General features: G+C 66.0%; 2 protein-coding genes across 2 annotated transcripts; both read right to left on the bottom strand.

Moving 5' to 3' along the window:
* Positions 1–34: 34 nt before the first annotated feature.
* On the bottom strand, positions 35–10,846 carry CHLRE_17g707500v5 (uncharacterized protein). The gene is made up of 19 exons (XM_043072025.1): positions 10,631–10,846; positions 9,803–10,437; positions 9,452–9,541; positions 8,904–9,141; positions 8,251–8,515; positions 7,775–7,959; positions 7,415–7,527; positions 6,696–6,869; positions 5,890–6,024; positions 4,688–4,810; positions 4,160–4,312; positions 3,714–3,806; positions 3,355–3,459; positions 2,855–3,036; positions 2,180–2,309; positions 1,737–1,889; positions 1,224–1,319; positions 894–1,003; positions 35–794 (listed from the first exon to the last, which is right to left on the bottom strand). Exons 2-19 carry the CDS (start codon positions 10,334–10,336, stop codon positions 431–433), a joined length of 3,243 nt encoding a protein of 1,080 aa, XP_042914484.1. The 5' UTR covers positions 10,337–10,437; positions 10,631–10,846; the 3' UTR covers positions 35–430.
* A 1,968-nt stretch (positions 10,847–12,814) lies between these two features.
* Positions 12,815–13,906, bottom strand: CHLRE_17g707450v5 (uncharacterized protein). The gene has a single exon (XM_043072024.1). The coding sequence runs from the start codon at positions 13,787–13,789 to the stop codon at positions 12,842–12,844; it is 948 nt and encodes a 315-aa protein (XP_042914483.1). The 5' UTR covers positions 13,790–13,906; the 3' UTR covers positions 12,815–12,841.
* Between the last annotated feature and the right edge of the window lie 591 nt (positions 13,907–14,497).

Raw genomic sequence — 14,497 nt, 5'->3', positions numbered from 1 at the left:
GGGAATCCGGATAGGAGAGCAGCAGAGGAGGCGGAGACAATCATGCAGACACGGACAAAAGCATCTGCACGTAACATTTGCTCCACTTAATATTAGGCGTAGGCCCAGGCGAACGTACGCCGGTCCGCGGTTCAGTATCTGCGAGTCCCTTGTGCGCTGAACTGGCACGTGACACAGCACGCTCTACTCTGCTCTCGGCACCTACAAGCACCCCATCGTTCAACACTGCCCCGCCCTGCCATGCCCTGCCTGCCTGCAGCCTGACCCCCACGCCGGACCTTCACGCCACCTCCCTGTCAGGCACGTATCCGGACGTAGTCCACATGCAACAACAAAGCCAGCATACAAGCAGCCGTACCCGTTAACCCCTAAGCCCCCGCCGGCCCCATCGCACCCCACCCTGCGCAACGCACTTTATACCGTATCACAGCTACTTCTTGGGGCGAGCGCCCGGCTTCCCGCTCGCCAGCCGCGCGGCCGCGCCTGACCCACCCTTCTTGCCGTCCGCTGCCGCCGCCGCCGCCTTCCCCACGCCCACGCCCGCTTTCCCCACCGTCTTCGGCACGGCGCCCTTCGCCTTCTGCTGCTGCTGCTCCTGCTGCAGCTTCTGCTGCCGCTCCAGCGCCTGCTGCTGCTGCTGCCGGAGCTTCTGTTGCTGCAGCCTCTGCTGCTTGCGCAGGCGCCGCTGCGCGCCCCAGCGCCTCAGGGCGTCACTGGCTGTGTCCAGCAGCAGCTTACCCAGCGGCACCGCCATAGCCACCAGGCCCAGCCACCAGCCCGACACGGTCTTGGCCCTGCGTGGTGGGCGCAGCACACCAATACATAACGAATGGGGTTGCGACGCGGCAAGTAAGGTCAGTGGACATGCCTGTCCGATGGCCAGTCGCGCGCACCTGAGGCTGAGGCCGGCGCGGCCGCGGTTGCCGAAGGTTGTCCTTAGCCCCAGCATCTCACGTGCCCCCAGCCGGTACTGTACACTGGAGCCAAAGCCCGCCGTCACCTCCTGCAGCAGTGTCACAGGGAAAGAGCCGAATGTCCTTAGCATGCCATGGTCCCCAAGGCAGCACAGAAAGATGATTCCCGCAGCCCGGCCGCATTGCAGCGCTTCGGGTCAACTGGCAACAGCATGGGGTGCAGACTGCGAGTGAAGCTGTATCTGCCCGGCAGCAACGGCGACAGGTTGTGTGCATGAAGGGTGCGGGGCCACACGCCGCAGGACTCACCCCCTCGGGGCTGCGAGTGAGCCCCAGCGCGAAGTCTCCGGGCAGGCTGCGCGCCAGCGGCACGTCAATGTTGGTGAAGTCGATCAGGTCCTTAATCTGTTTGAGGGGAGTTACATTCATTGAATTTATCAAGGGGGGAGTTAAACATAGTTGAACGTGTGTGTGAGTGGAAAGTGTGGAAACGACTTGTGTTTGCGTGCATGTGCGTGTTCATGACAGTCGGGCACGCAAGGGTGCGAGTGGCAGAGCTGGACGAATGAGGCGGATGCTATGCAGCAGCAGCCAGCAGCACACAAACACTTTTGCAACATGGGCAGCACAGCTCTGCTCAGGACACATGGGGCCCTCCCCAGGATCTCCCTTCCCCGACCGCTTTTCCAAACATCCTTGCACCCCCTTCCCGCCATCTTCCCGCTGCTCCCGCTGGACATTGGCACTTCATACTTGTGACTTCGTCAATCCATTCTCCATGAGCGGCTGCCCCACCCCTCGCCCCGCCCCCGCCCCGCCCACCTTGACCTCCGCGTTCAGGCCCAGGCAGGCGTCACCGCCGCGGCCCAGCCCCAGCCGCCCCGCCGCCAGCTCCGAGGCGCTCTGCATGACCGCCGCCGCCACCGCCAGCCGCACCGGCGTGGGCGTCAGGCCCAGCCGCAGCTTCTTGGAAGCCTGCAGGACGGCCGGCCGGGAGGGCGTGTACGTTTGACACGCACAAGGGGAGGGGTCGACCGGGTAGGCATGTGCGGGTAGGTTCATGAGAGCATGAAGAAAGGCAACATGCGGGGCAGTGCGCGGGTGTGCGGGGCGGCGGCCTGGCGCCCGCGGCCGCGCACACGTGTGCGGCACCACACACCAGCAACGCACCCCACCCCACATGGCTGCGCAACGTCCGCTCCGTCCGTTGCGACACAGCCTGCAGCGGCAGTGCGGCGCCCGCCCCCGCCCCCGCGCGCGCGCACCTGCAGCCGCATGCCGACGGCTGTGGGCCCCTCCAGCGACAGCAGCCGGCCCTCCTCGCCCACACGCGCCACCACCCCGCCCACTGTCAGCTTGGGCAGCGCACTGCCGCGGCCCGTGTTGGTGTGCAGCCTGTGCGTGTGTGTGGGGGTGGGAGGGGGGTTACATTCATGATTATTCAAGAAGTGAAGGCGTGGGGCGGGGTTGTAGATACCAGCCCAAACTAAACCGAACCCGGGGGTGGGGGGCGGGGGCCGGGGCGGGGGCGGACACGCACGCGTGTTTAGGATTCGGGGAAGTGTCAGGCGCGTGGGGTAGGAGCGTGTGATGCGAGTAGTTCAGGGGTAAGCGGCGTGGGTCGGCCACGGCCAGAGGGAGCAGGCGCTGGGTGCTATCGCTGCCCGTGCGGAGGTGCTTGGCCTTGGGGTCGGCGACCGCACAAATGCACGCCCACACGCCTATACCCTCCTGCACGCACTCTGCACCAATACCCAATCCCCATCGTTGGGCGGGCTTTCGTCTCCTTTTTAACACACACATACACGTCCCCCATAAGTATTTATCACTTGCAAGTTGCAACTGTTGCCTCTGCCTGGGCTCCGCTAGCTCGGCTTGGTATGCTTTAATTTGGGCCGATATTCACAACCCCCCACCCCCACCCCCACCCCCGCACCCACCTGGTGTCCGCCCTCAGCACCATGAGCACGTCCGGCCCGCCGCCGCCGCCTCCCGCCGCCGCCGCCGCCGCGCTGCTGCTGGTCTGCAGGTCCGCCGACAGCGATGTGGTGGCCCTGCCCAGCGGGTCGTGGTAGAGCGTGGCCTCACTGCGAGCCGCCAGCAGCTTCTGGTCCTTGGTGCACTGCAGGGGGGCGGGGGGTTAACGTTGAACCAATCCCGTAAGGAAACAGTCGCGCGGCAAGGGGGCGGGGGGAGGGGGGTTATACTCAAGATTAGATAAGGAGGGGGGAGGTGGGGAGGCGGGGAGTTTGAAGGCTGAAGGTCAGGGGGCGCTGATGATGCCGCGATGATGCCTGCCGCCTTCTCCTTCACCTCTTCAGCATCCACCCACACGCCCCCGCCCCCCGGTGCGTCATCGTGGCGCTGCTTCCGTTTCGGGAATGGTGGAAACCACCAGCAACAGCCACACACTTTTTCCCCCATCCGCCCGCCGACCCACCTGCGCTGACAGGTAGTGGTGGTAGGGCACTCCGCGGCCGCCCAGGCCGTCGCCCTCGCCCGCCCCGCCCACTGCCGCCACCGCCACCTTGTTCAGGATGAAGCCCTGTGGGGAGAGCGAGGGAGGGAGGTGTATGAATGCGTGAGTGTGTGTGTTGAAGAGCACAAGGGAAGAAAACACGCAGAGCAGCGCATGCAACGAGTGTGTGTTGGGAAAGCACAAGGGGAAGAGTTCGACAATGACTGTGTACACAACACCGGTGAAGGGAGAGAACCGGTGAACCGGATGAACCGGACCACAAGGGAGAGGCGTGAGGGAACGAAGCCCGCAAATGTGTGTGTACACAAAATGTCCCGCACCTCCACTCCGTCGCTGACGTCGGCGCAGTGTGTCTCCATGTGTGGCCGCACCACCCAGCCGCCCTGAGCCTCGGGGTTGCGGTAGCGGTGGCCCTGATGGGGGGGGGGGTGAGGGTGAGGGAGGGAGGGGCAGGGGAGGGGCATGACAGGCAGGCAGGCAGGTATTAAGGTAAGAAGGGGGGCGGGGCGTAGGGCGCAGGCGTAAGGGAGGGGGAACCGGGGCGTGGCCGGTTACGTGGGGGAACAGGGAGGCAGACAAGGAGGCAGGCGGGAATGGACAATGGAGGGCGTGAGCGGAGTAGGGGCGACGGCACTGGGGGCACGGGTGGGACATGGGCACGGTGTAGCGAAGGCGAACAGCAGCGGCAGCAGCAGCGGGACAGACGGCGGACCCCTGCAGCCCCTCCGCAGGAAGCCGTCCCGCGCCCCCCCCCCCCGCCCCTCACCTCTGCGGGCATCGCCGAGGGCCGGCAGCGGGTGGCCACCCGCGGCGGCTCGGGCGTCACCTTGCATCCCGCCTGTGTGCCGGTGCGGTAGGCGTCGGCCAGTGAGCGCTGCTTGCGAGCCGCCTGGCGCAGCGCCAGCACCCGCAGAGCCACCTGCCCAGGAGGAGGGGGGTGGCGGGGTGTTGGGGGATTGCAAGGATTGGTACAGAGTAGTGTAGCGAAGTAGACAGCAGGCGTGGTGTTGGGGAGGGGGTGTTGGGGAGGGGGTGTTGGGGGATTGTCTTCTTTGGGGGGGGGGGGCATTGTGAGCAGGAGAGGGTGCTGCGGGCGTTGCAAAGTGAGTGGGGCTTGGGCGTTGCAGGAATTTGGAGTAGGACGGTGGCGGGGTGCAACGTGGTGCCCCCGGTGCCGAAACCCCATGCCTGCAGGCCAAACGAGTAACGAGTGCGACACCCACAGCGGCCCAGCATAGCAGCCGACATCCTGTCAACCCCCTTGCCTTGGACCTCTCTTTGACCCCCGGCGCACCTGCCGCCCCGCCTCGCGCCTCTGCCGCTCCTGCCGCAGCCGGCGTGTGTCGTACCGCGCCCGCCGCACGTCCATCACGTTGCCGTGGTCCGGGAACTTGAGGGGCCGGCTCATTTGCGTGATCTGGGGGTTGGTGGCGGCGGGTCGCGTCCCGTGTGGCAGTTGGCAGAGGGCACGTGGGGAGCGGGCGAGTGAGGTACGGAGGGGGCGAGGGACCCGGTGGGTGACGGGTGTGGTCGTGGTCGGGCGGTTGTTGTCACCCGGCCTCCTGCCCCCGGGCCCCACATCCCAGTCCCAGGCCCCTCCAAATCAGCCCATTACACCCACCCCACGGCGGCTTAGGGCATAAAAGTACACAGCACTTGCAAACTTGCAAACCAAACCCTCCCTGCTCCCCACTGATTTAATCACTCCGTTCTCCACATGAACGGCTACCCCCCCCCCCCGGGTTAGTCTGGGCTGGTATCTACAACCCCCCCTTCTCTGTACCAATCCTTGCAACCCCCACCACCACACACACACACACACACACACACACACTTGAGAGCGTGTGGACACTAATCCCCCCTCGAGGTTAGAGTAGCGGAGGTTGCGCGATTCCGGTTGGTAAGACCGGGGCGAGTGAGGGACGGAGGGGGCGAGGGGCCGGGTGGGTGCCACCCAGCCTCCAGCCCACAGGCTCTCCCCAACAGTCTACGCACCCAACCCACGGCGGCTTTGGGTGTTTTTGCATAAAGTACACCGCACTTGCACACCTGCACACCCACGCCCTCGCCCCCCACTTGTGATTCAACCACTCCGCCCTCCACATGAACGGCTACCCTTGTCGCCTCTGCCTGTGCTCCGCCAGTTTGGCTGGTTTGGTTTGTTTTGGGCTGGTATTCACAAACCCTCCGCACACGCACACACACACACACACACACACACACACACACACACACACACACACACACACACACACACACACACACACACACACACACACACACACACACACACACACACACACACACACACACACACACACACACACACACACACACAGGGTTCCAGGCTTATCGCGGGTAAGTATGACTACCTGGGTCACGACAGTCACGCGACGCTCGGTAAAATGGTGGGTATCGGTAAGTAACTCCGTCGCGTCATTGGGCGGGCTTTCGTTTCGTTTTTTAACACACACACACACACACACACGCCCTCACCTGCTGCATGAGGTAGGGCATGGGCACCTGCCGCCCGCCGCCCATCATCTGCCGCAGCGCCGCCGCACTGCCCGCGCCGCCCGCGGCGGCGGCGGCGCCCGCACCCGCGCCGCCGCCCGCGCCGCCGCCTTGCATCTGCACACACACACACACGCTCGGTAAATTGCTAGGTATCGGTAAGTAACTCCGGCGTCGTCTGGGCGGGCTTTCGTTTCGTTTTTTACACACGCACACCGGGCCGGGAGCAGGAGCCGCAGCCCAGATCGGGTGTGGCACATACCGTACTGTGCGGCCCGGTGGGGCTCAGCCTAGCCCTTCCAGACCATCTGCGTCCCTGCATGTCACTGTGCCACGGCCGTACGCCACCCAACGGCACGGCCCACTGCCCACGCACTAAACGGCAACTCCCTCACCTCACCCGCCCTCAACACGTGCGTACACAAAGCAACCGCCCGCGCCCATTCCCCCAACCCCCCCAGTCGCTACCCCAGCCCCCATCAATGGGACTTGATCGTTGGGCTGGGGCATGTACCGCTAACCCCCGACCATGACGCTTCCCCCCCCCCCCCGGTTGGCACTTCATACATGCGAAGTATTAATCCCCCCGCTCTCCCTGAACGGCTAACCCCCTCCTTCACGCCCGCCGCACCCCCCGGCAAAGATGGACGTCTGCACTTCCATCTTTGGTACACACCGTTTGCATGAACGGCTCCCCCCCACCTTCACGCCCCCATCCTACCCACCCCACTCCCTCCCACCCCACTCCCTCCCACCCCACCCCCCTCCCACCCCTCCCGCGCGCCCACCTGCAGCAGCGCCTCTGTGTCCGCCAGCAGTTTGGCGCTGGTGACCATGAGCATGAGGTGCTGGCGCCAGGGCATGCCGTTGTAGATGACCGGCTGCCCGGCGGCGTTGAGCGGGCAGGCGGGGTGCGACTCCGCAAAGGCCACCGGGTTCATCAGCCGCTCGTCGCCCGAGGCCTGGGGGAGTGGGTTGGGGTGGTTGGGTGGGGTGGGGTGGTTGTTGGTTGAGGGGTGGTGGTTGGGTGGTTGGAGTGTGTCAACTAGTGAAAAGGGGCCTGTCCTGGAGCCGCATTCCTGGAGGAGGATGGCCGAGGTTACCACGCCACGCCGCGCCGCGCCACTGCCTACCTTTACCCCTGAGGCACTTGTACAACACTAACCACTCCCTCTTGCATGGACGGCTACCCCCCTACGGCACCGTACTCCCTTAGGGCCTACGCCCCCCCCCCCTCCGCCATTCGTGGGCGCGACCCCCCCCCCCCCTCCCTCCACTCACATAAGCCACGCTCTCCTCCTCGCTCTTTTGAATTGGGTTCGGCTTAGTTTTGGGCTGGTATCTACAACCCCTCCCCCTCCCCGCCCGGCCCGCCTCTTGCGCACGGACCAGCAGTCTGGCCTCCGGACAGGGCCCCCACTCTCCATGCGCCACCTCCTGCACCCCCTGCGCCTACCCCTGCACCCCGGGGGGCCAGCACGCCTCCCCTCATCACGGCCCGCCGCACCTGGCGAATGACCTGCTGCAGGCCGTGGCTGCGCAGCTCCAGCCAGTTCTCAAACGTCAGCGCGGGGGCGCCGGCGGGCCGCCCGCGGCCGCCGCTGGAGGGAGGCGCCGCGCCTGCAAAGACCCGGCGCGTGTGTGTGTGTATGAGCGGGCGTGCACATGTGTACACCCGCACTCCCGGCACACCCGACTGCGGCCCCCACACAGTACACAGGACAGGCCCTGGCCCCATACGCCGCATCCCCGCTGCAGCCACCCCACCCCACGGACGGCTACCCCACGCCATCCGCCCCAACCCAGTCATGTCGTGCTTGGTTTCGGCTATGCCCCGCCCCCCCGGCCCCACGCCCGCCCCGCCCACCTGCGTGTGTGAAGGCCAGGATGGTGTTGAGCCACAGCCCCGGACCCAGCGCCGCCGTCAGGCTCTGCATCACCGCCAGCTCGGCACCCGCGCCGCCGCCGGCGCTGCCGCCGCCGCCGCCGCCCGCCGCCGCGTCCAGCCGGTCCACATACACCAGCAGGTCTGGCTTGTGGCAGTGGTAGGCCCTGTGTGGGGCGGTTTGTTGCGTGCTCGTGCGTTTGTGCTTGTGCGCTGCCTTGCTCTCCGTCCCACCGCCCCCTGACGCAAACCGGTGTTCAATAACTTGTCAACGCCACACGCCACCCCCCTAACCTCCTCTCGTTTGTCTTTGCTGTCTGTCATGGGATGATGGACCCCGCCCCCCCCCCCCACATACACACACCTCGCTCTTTTGCATTGGGTTCGGTCTATTTTGGGGTGGTATCTACAACCCCGCCCACCCACCCCACGCCCCCCCAGCTCGCCCACACACGCACCTGCGGATCTGCTGCAGCACCTGCGAGTTGCGTGCCGCGCCGCCGGGCGCCAGGCTGAGCCCGGGCGTGTCCACGAACACCAGCCCGATGCCGTGGGCGCTGCCGCGCAGCACACTGACCCCCTTGGTGGCGCCCTGGAAGGGGTGCACGGCCGGGAAGGCGGGCTGCGGCGGCGCGGAGGCGGAGGTGGAGGCGGCGGGCGGCGCGGTGGCGGCGCCGTCGCCCGCGCCCAGCAGCGCGTGCGCCAGCTGCGTCTTGCCGGAGCCTGCGGAGGTGGGGGCGGCGGGTTGGGTTGCAAAGATTGGTACAGGGAAGTGTAGCGAAGTAGACAGGAGGCATAGGGGGGACAAGACGTCACGTGATGTCGGGCAATGCCCTGATGAGCGCCCTGGCATGATGGGCGCCTTGGCGTCAACCTCCGCATCCAGGATGCCCCCGCGTGTGCGCTGCTGGCACACAGCCGCCTCCCCCCCCCAAGGTACACACACATGCAACCCAGGTTGGGCTGGCGTATACAACCGCCCCCCCCCCCCACACACACACACAGCCCACACAGCCACATGCCCAGTAGCTCCCATGGCCACCAACCTCCAGCAGTCCAGCCCCCTTCCCCCCAGTTCCCCCCCCTGCAACACCCCACCAGCGGCACTCACCCTGCACGCCAATCAGCATGATCTTCACAGTGAAACCCAGGCCCGCTGGGCCCGAAACCGCCGCTGGCGCCGCCGCCGCCTTCGGCCCCCCAGCCGCCGCCGCCACCGCCGCCGGGCCGTCCTGCTGCTGCTGCAGGCGCGCCGCCTCCCGCGCCGCCGCCGTCACGGGGTCGGGCCGCTTGCCGGGCCGCCGCCAGGGCGCCTTGAGCCGCTCCGCCAGGGCCAGCCGGTACAGCACCTGCGCGGCACCCGGTGGGAGCGGATCAGGGAGGGAGCAGCGGTGGCGGTCATGCGGCATGACCGCGGCAGTTGGCGTGTCGCGATGTCAGCGCCACACCTGCATCTGTCGCCCGCCCGCCGCCTGCCGCCCCGCAAGCAGTCAAGCCGCCCTCAGCCCAGCACCATGTCCCGCCTGCAGCCGCGACGCGGCCCCCCTCCCGCCCCATTTGAACCGCGCCTCCGACACACACAGACACACACGCTTAGAAACACGCCGCCCGCCCCCCCCCCCCCCACACACACACACACAAACGCTCTGTCACCCCCACCTGCTTGACCAGCGCGTTCTCGTGGTCATAGCCCAGCCGCAGTGCGGCCGAGATCATCTGCACTCGCACCGCATGGATGGAGCGCCGCACCTGCAACCCGAACACACACAACAGGAAACACCAGTTGGAGTTGTTCCGCATTGGTAGGGTTTCCTCACAGAAAGCACAGCGTGGTTCCAGCCAGACACAACAGATTTGTTGGACAGAACGTCCAGAAGCGCCCCCAAAGGCCTGGCACCGCCCCTGCACAGGGCCAGCGCACGTGTCCCTCCGTCGCCAAACACACCACGCGCCCATCCCCCCCGGACGCTCTCAGTCCCCCGACCAACCCCCTCTCCGCGGCGCACCCACCTCCGCAATGGACTCCGGCTCATCCGGGTCCAACACGGGCCCTTGGGCCGGCAGCGGCAGCAGGCCCCCGCGCGGCGGCAGCGCACCCAACCCGCCTGACGGCGCCCGCCGCCCGCCCGCGGCCACGGCTCCGCCGCTGCCTCCGCCGCTGCTGCCTGCGGCCGAGCTCGAGCCGTTGGCGCCGCCGGCACTTGCCGCCGAGGCGCCTGCTGGTGCTGAAGCAGAGGCAGAGTGAGTTGCGCCGGTGCTGGTGCTGGGTCCGGGGGCTGCGGCGCCGCCCGCTGCACGCGCGCCGCCGCGGGGCGGCAGCGACGGCCCTGCGGATGGCCGGGCGGGTAGCTTCGGCCCCGCATTGCCACCGCCGCTGTTGCTGCTGCTAGCAGGCTCCTTCGCACCGCCATTGGTACCGCTGGGCCCGGTCGAAGAGGCGGGAGCAGACGTCGGCGCTGACGCCACGCCAGGTGCGTCGACGGAGGCGCCCGACGCCGTGGCGGCCGGTTTCGCCGCTGCTGGTCGATTCGGCAGTTTCGGCATTGAGGTGCCGTCGCTTTTAGGTGCGCTGGAGCCCGTTCCTTCCATGGTCCGTGCGTGCAAGGCTTTGTTCAGGCCCAGGTGACCTCCATCCCACGGAAGATCTGCCAGACGGGAAGCAGCTGTCACTTGCAACACGCAATCAACTCAATACCAGTGTAGCATCCACCAATCAAAGTCGCGGCAGCATACAGCGTCTATACGCGCGTCAAAAGGTGCTGATGCCGAGGCGGCCGCTTCTATTTAGACGGTATTTACGAAAACGCAGATGGAATCAACACGTCAGAGCACTCTCACTTGTTTTTACTCCTCGTCCGCAAGTCGCCGAAGTGCTCCGCGCGTAAGAGTTTCCCCGACGGTGCGTATTTTACACACTACCAACTGCTTATTACAAATCACAGTAACAAATACTTCTTTACAAACTCGATCATGAAGGATGCAAGCGCGCGAGTCGTCGGAAGGTCGCCGCCCAGCTCCATGGGTCAGCGCTGGGGTCAGCATGACGCGCGCATCCACGTCCGAACGGGAATCGGGCTTAGCGTGTAAACTGGAAACACACGGGAGGGTGGCGAAGGAGGCCTGGGAGAGGACGGTGTGCCGAAGGGTAGGAAGTAACACGTTCTGACGTTCTGACGTGTGCACCGTGCACGGCGATGCCGTGGTGGTCGAATCGAACAAATGCCGCCGTGTGCGTAGGTTCTCAGCGCTTGAAATGCTGAGATGCCGATGGTGCGTCGATATTGGGGACGTATGCACTGGGGACACACGCCCGTGGGAAGGCCTCCATGCCGCCAGCGTGTGCGTGCCAAACGCATATCCAGTCGCTCGGTCGCCCGCCTCCGCGACGACAGGGCATGCGCCTGAAGTTCGCCGGCGCGCGTAAGGGTGGGGACCCTGCAGTCCATGGAACTCGTACAGCGAATAATGTTGCCGCGCGTGTTTGACTGGGTGCCGCGCCTGGTGCAGGGGGCAGGGGTGCTCCTGCTTTTACTTTAGCGGAGTGCTGTCGAAATGCGAACGCGAATGTGCGCGACACGAAGAGAAGTTGTAGTCGCTAGCACGCATAGAAGGCCGGTTAGCAGGAGGCGGTCACAGCAGACATGTTACCTCATCCAGACGGTAAACGCCACGGGCAATAGAGGAGCGCCGCCGACCCATCACTGATATAACCAGGTTGCGATGGCTAGGCTGTCGGACGGCTGGCGGGCTGGCGCGGAGCGGAGCTGCGGGGCGCGCGGCATCCGAAACCAACCTGGAAAACACCAGCGCCACCGTCGTCCAGCAGCACATGTGAGGGAGGGAGTGAGTGGAAGCGTAAGAAACCGGGAAGGAAGCAGCGGGCCAGACAGGAAGCAAAACAGCACAGCAAGTAACCGCGGGCTGGGCGGCTGGCTGTCGCTGCGGTTGGGGCTGGCGCGGGCTGGAACGGAACTATGGAGGCGGAGTGGACGGAGCGGAAAGCAAGTATGTAAATGGGGAGGAATGAATACGTGTGGCAATGCAAGTACTGGAATCGGGGAGGCCGCGTAATAGTGATGACAGCGCGATGGCTGCATGGCTCATCCCGGCGGTACTGCACGTGGCATGGGCCATGTGGGCATGAATGCAGAGAGCTACGTGGGCTTGGCTGCAGTCTGGTACGCAGGCAACACGCAGCAAGGCACCATAATAAACCCCGCAAACAGGACAAACAGGACAAACCAGGACAATCGACGGGGCGGACCGCAATGCGGTTCCCCACACCCGTCGAACAAAACCGGCGGCTGCACAGGGTAGCAGCGCCGGCCGGGTGGGGGATGCAATGACAAGCATGCATGCATAAGTGCCACATGCGTATGAACTACACCCCCGGATCGGCCGGTAGCGCCGGTGTCATCATCTCCAGGGGTGGTTAGGGGATGGGAATGCCCGCCGCCGCGCACGCTCGCAACAAATACTCCTGTGGGTGCGCGGCGTGCGGCGGGGCCGGCCGTCGCGGGGGCGGCGGCGGCCCAGGAACAGCGGCCGCGGGGGCGGCGGCGGCCCAGGAACAGCGGCCGCGGGGGCGGCGGCGGCCCAGGAACAGCGGCCGCGGGGGCGGCAGCAGCCCAGGAACAGCGGCCGCGGGGGCGGCGGCGGCCCAGGAACAGCGGCCGCGGGGGCGGCAGCAGCCGAGGAACAGCGGCCGCGGGGGCGGCAGCAGCCCAGGAACGGCGGCCGCGGGGGCGGCGGCGGCCCAGGAACAGCGGCCGCGGGGGCGGCGGCAGCCCAGGAACGGCGGCCGCGGGGGCGGCGGCGGCCCAGGAACAGCGGCCGCGGGGGCGGCGGCGGCCCAGGAACGGCGGCCGCGGGGGCGGCGGCGGCCCAGGAACAGCGGCCGCGGGGGCGGCAGCAGCCCAGGAACGGCGGCCGCGCGGGCGGCGGCGGCCCAGGAACAGCGGCCACGGGGGCGGCGGCAATAGACCAAAAAACCCAAAAAAACCAGAAAACCAATATATACAGTGAACGCGTAAGGAAAAGCTGCAAGTGTCACCAGTGATGCGTCTGCGTTAACTCGAGTGGGACGGCTGTGCTGTCGAAGTGGCGGCGCCGTGCCAGGTACTGGCGGATCAAGCCCACGAGGTCCGCGTACTCAGGGTGTTGGCGCTGCCGTCGTTGGATATAGTAGGCCTGTGGTGTGGCCTCCAGTACCCGCGCGCAGTCCCGTATCAGGCGGGCCCGCGAGTAGCCCATCTGCGTCAGGGCGGCAATGAGGTTGGCGGATTCGAACACAAAATTCTCCACTTCCATGACGACACGCCGCAGCCGGTGGAACTGGCCGGTGAAGATATTGCGTTTGCTGGCCTCATTGACGTTGCTATCAGCCCCAATAAACCGAGACAGGCGCACTCCATCAAACACGGGCTGCACCCGTTTGTCGTACAAGCGTGTGGTGATCCGGGCGTCGCCACTAGGCGTGGTGCGTAAAATGAGCAAAATGTCCAGGAAGGGCATCGCGGTGGTGCCGGCGGGTATCTGCGTTTGCAGGTGGGGGTGCGACTGCGGTTCCACCTGCAGAGACGTTGGGTACAGCCCATGCATGCCGGCGTAGCGCTGGTCCACGCTGAGGAGGCGGCTGATAAAGCGGTTGTTGAGGGCCAGCAGGTCATCCAGGTACCGCTTGGTGAGGCTGAACGCGCGCACCACTTCTTTCTGCCGCGCCGTGGTGGTGGGCTGCGTCATGAAGCGGTACTCATACCACGCAAGGAAGAGGTTGGCAATGAAGGGGGCGGCGGAGATGCCCATGGGGATGCCGCAAGTCTGCTGAACCAGGGCGAAGGTGCCGAACCGTATGAAGGTGGAGCGAACCAGACTGTGGAAGAGGGCCATAAACTGGGCTTCCGAGAACGTGTGGATGGCGATGTCGGTGAGGGGGTCGCGCCGGTATGCCGGCACGGCATCCGCTTCCGTGGCGGTCAGGAGCGAGGCCTCGTACATGTTTTTGCCATCGGGCGTCTTGGGCGGGGTGACGGTGATGGATATGGCGGCACACTGGGCGTGGGCGAGCGTGGCCGTACGTTGGGGCAGAGGCTGCGCGCACCGCGGCCCCATACGGCGTCGTATCCACCTGCGCACTGCACATTCGGGGCTGTCTCGGGCTCCGGGTCGCCAGGCCACTAGGCCAGGCCACGCCACACAGGCACTTGTGCATGCGCAGGAGTGTGCGGACATTGGGTGTTGAGCATTTGGCCAAAACACCAATGCTACGCCCTGGCGATGTGAGCAGCGGAATGCGCAGGATAGGCGGGTGCTGTACCCGGCTGTACAGGCGTTGTCATGCTGGCTTGGCCGGGGCGGCCATCACTGCAGCCTCTGAAGCAGCCCCGGGCCGGCTGGTCCCCTACATCTGCCTACACACGAGCAAGGCCCTCCATTCCTGCACCGCTGCCCCGCAGAAACTCCGCCCCTGACCTTGCCCCAGCCAACACCCAGGCAAGCGAGGCCAGTGACTCTGGCGTTCTATCAGCCGCGCGCTCATGCCTTGGCGTCGCAATGTGGCTGTTGAATGTCGGGGTCTGGGAATACACTACACACTACGGGACTACGCCAACCTGCCCCTGCCCCTGTCCCATCGCATCCCGGCAAGCGCATACTTCCTTGCTGGCTAGTCAACATGAACAAGAACATGACAAGAAAGGTCTTGCC

This window comes from Chlamydomonas reinhardtii, chromosome 17 (genome assembly GCF_000002595.2).
Source record: "Chlamydomonas reinhardtii strain CC-503 cw92 mt+ chromosome 17, whole genome shotgun sequence".
NCBI classification, from domain to species: Eukaryota; Viridiplantae; Chlorophyta; class Chlorophyceae; order Chlamydomonadales; family Chlamydomonadaceae; genus Chlamydomonas; species Chlamydomonas reinhardtii.
Note: the sequence above shows the minus strand (reverse complement) of the source record. Positions and strands in the feature narration are given on the sequence as shown.

Bases quoted from the DNA above. Each gene is read 5' to 3' on its own strand.
- CHLRE_17g707500v5 (XM_043072025.1), bottom strand. From the start codon at position 10,336: ATGCCGAAACTGCCGAATCGACCAGCAGCGGCGAAACCGGCCGCCACG. The intron at 3,460-3,713 runs GTGCGGGACATT...CTCTCCCCACAG, and splicing joins ACGTCAGCGACGGAGTGGAG to GGCTTCATCCTGAACAAGGT. The intron at 3,037-3,354 runs GTGGGTCGGCGG...GCCCCCCTGCAG, and splicing joins ACCACTACCTGTCAGCGCAG to TGCACCAAGGACCAGAAGCT.
- CHLRE_17g707450v5 (XM_043072024.1), bottom strand. From the start codon at position 13,789: ATGTACGAGGCCTCGCTCCTGACCGCCACGGAAGCGGATGCCGTGCCG.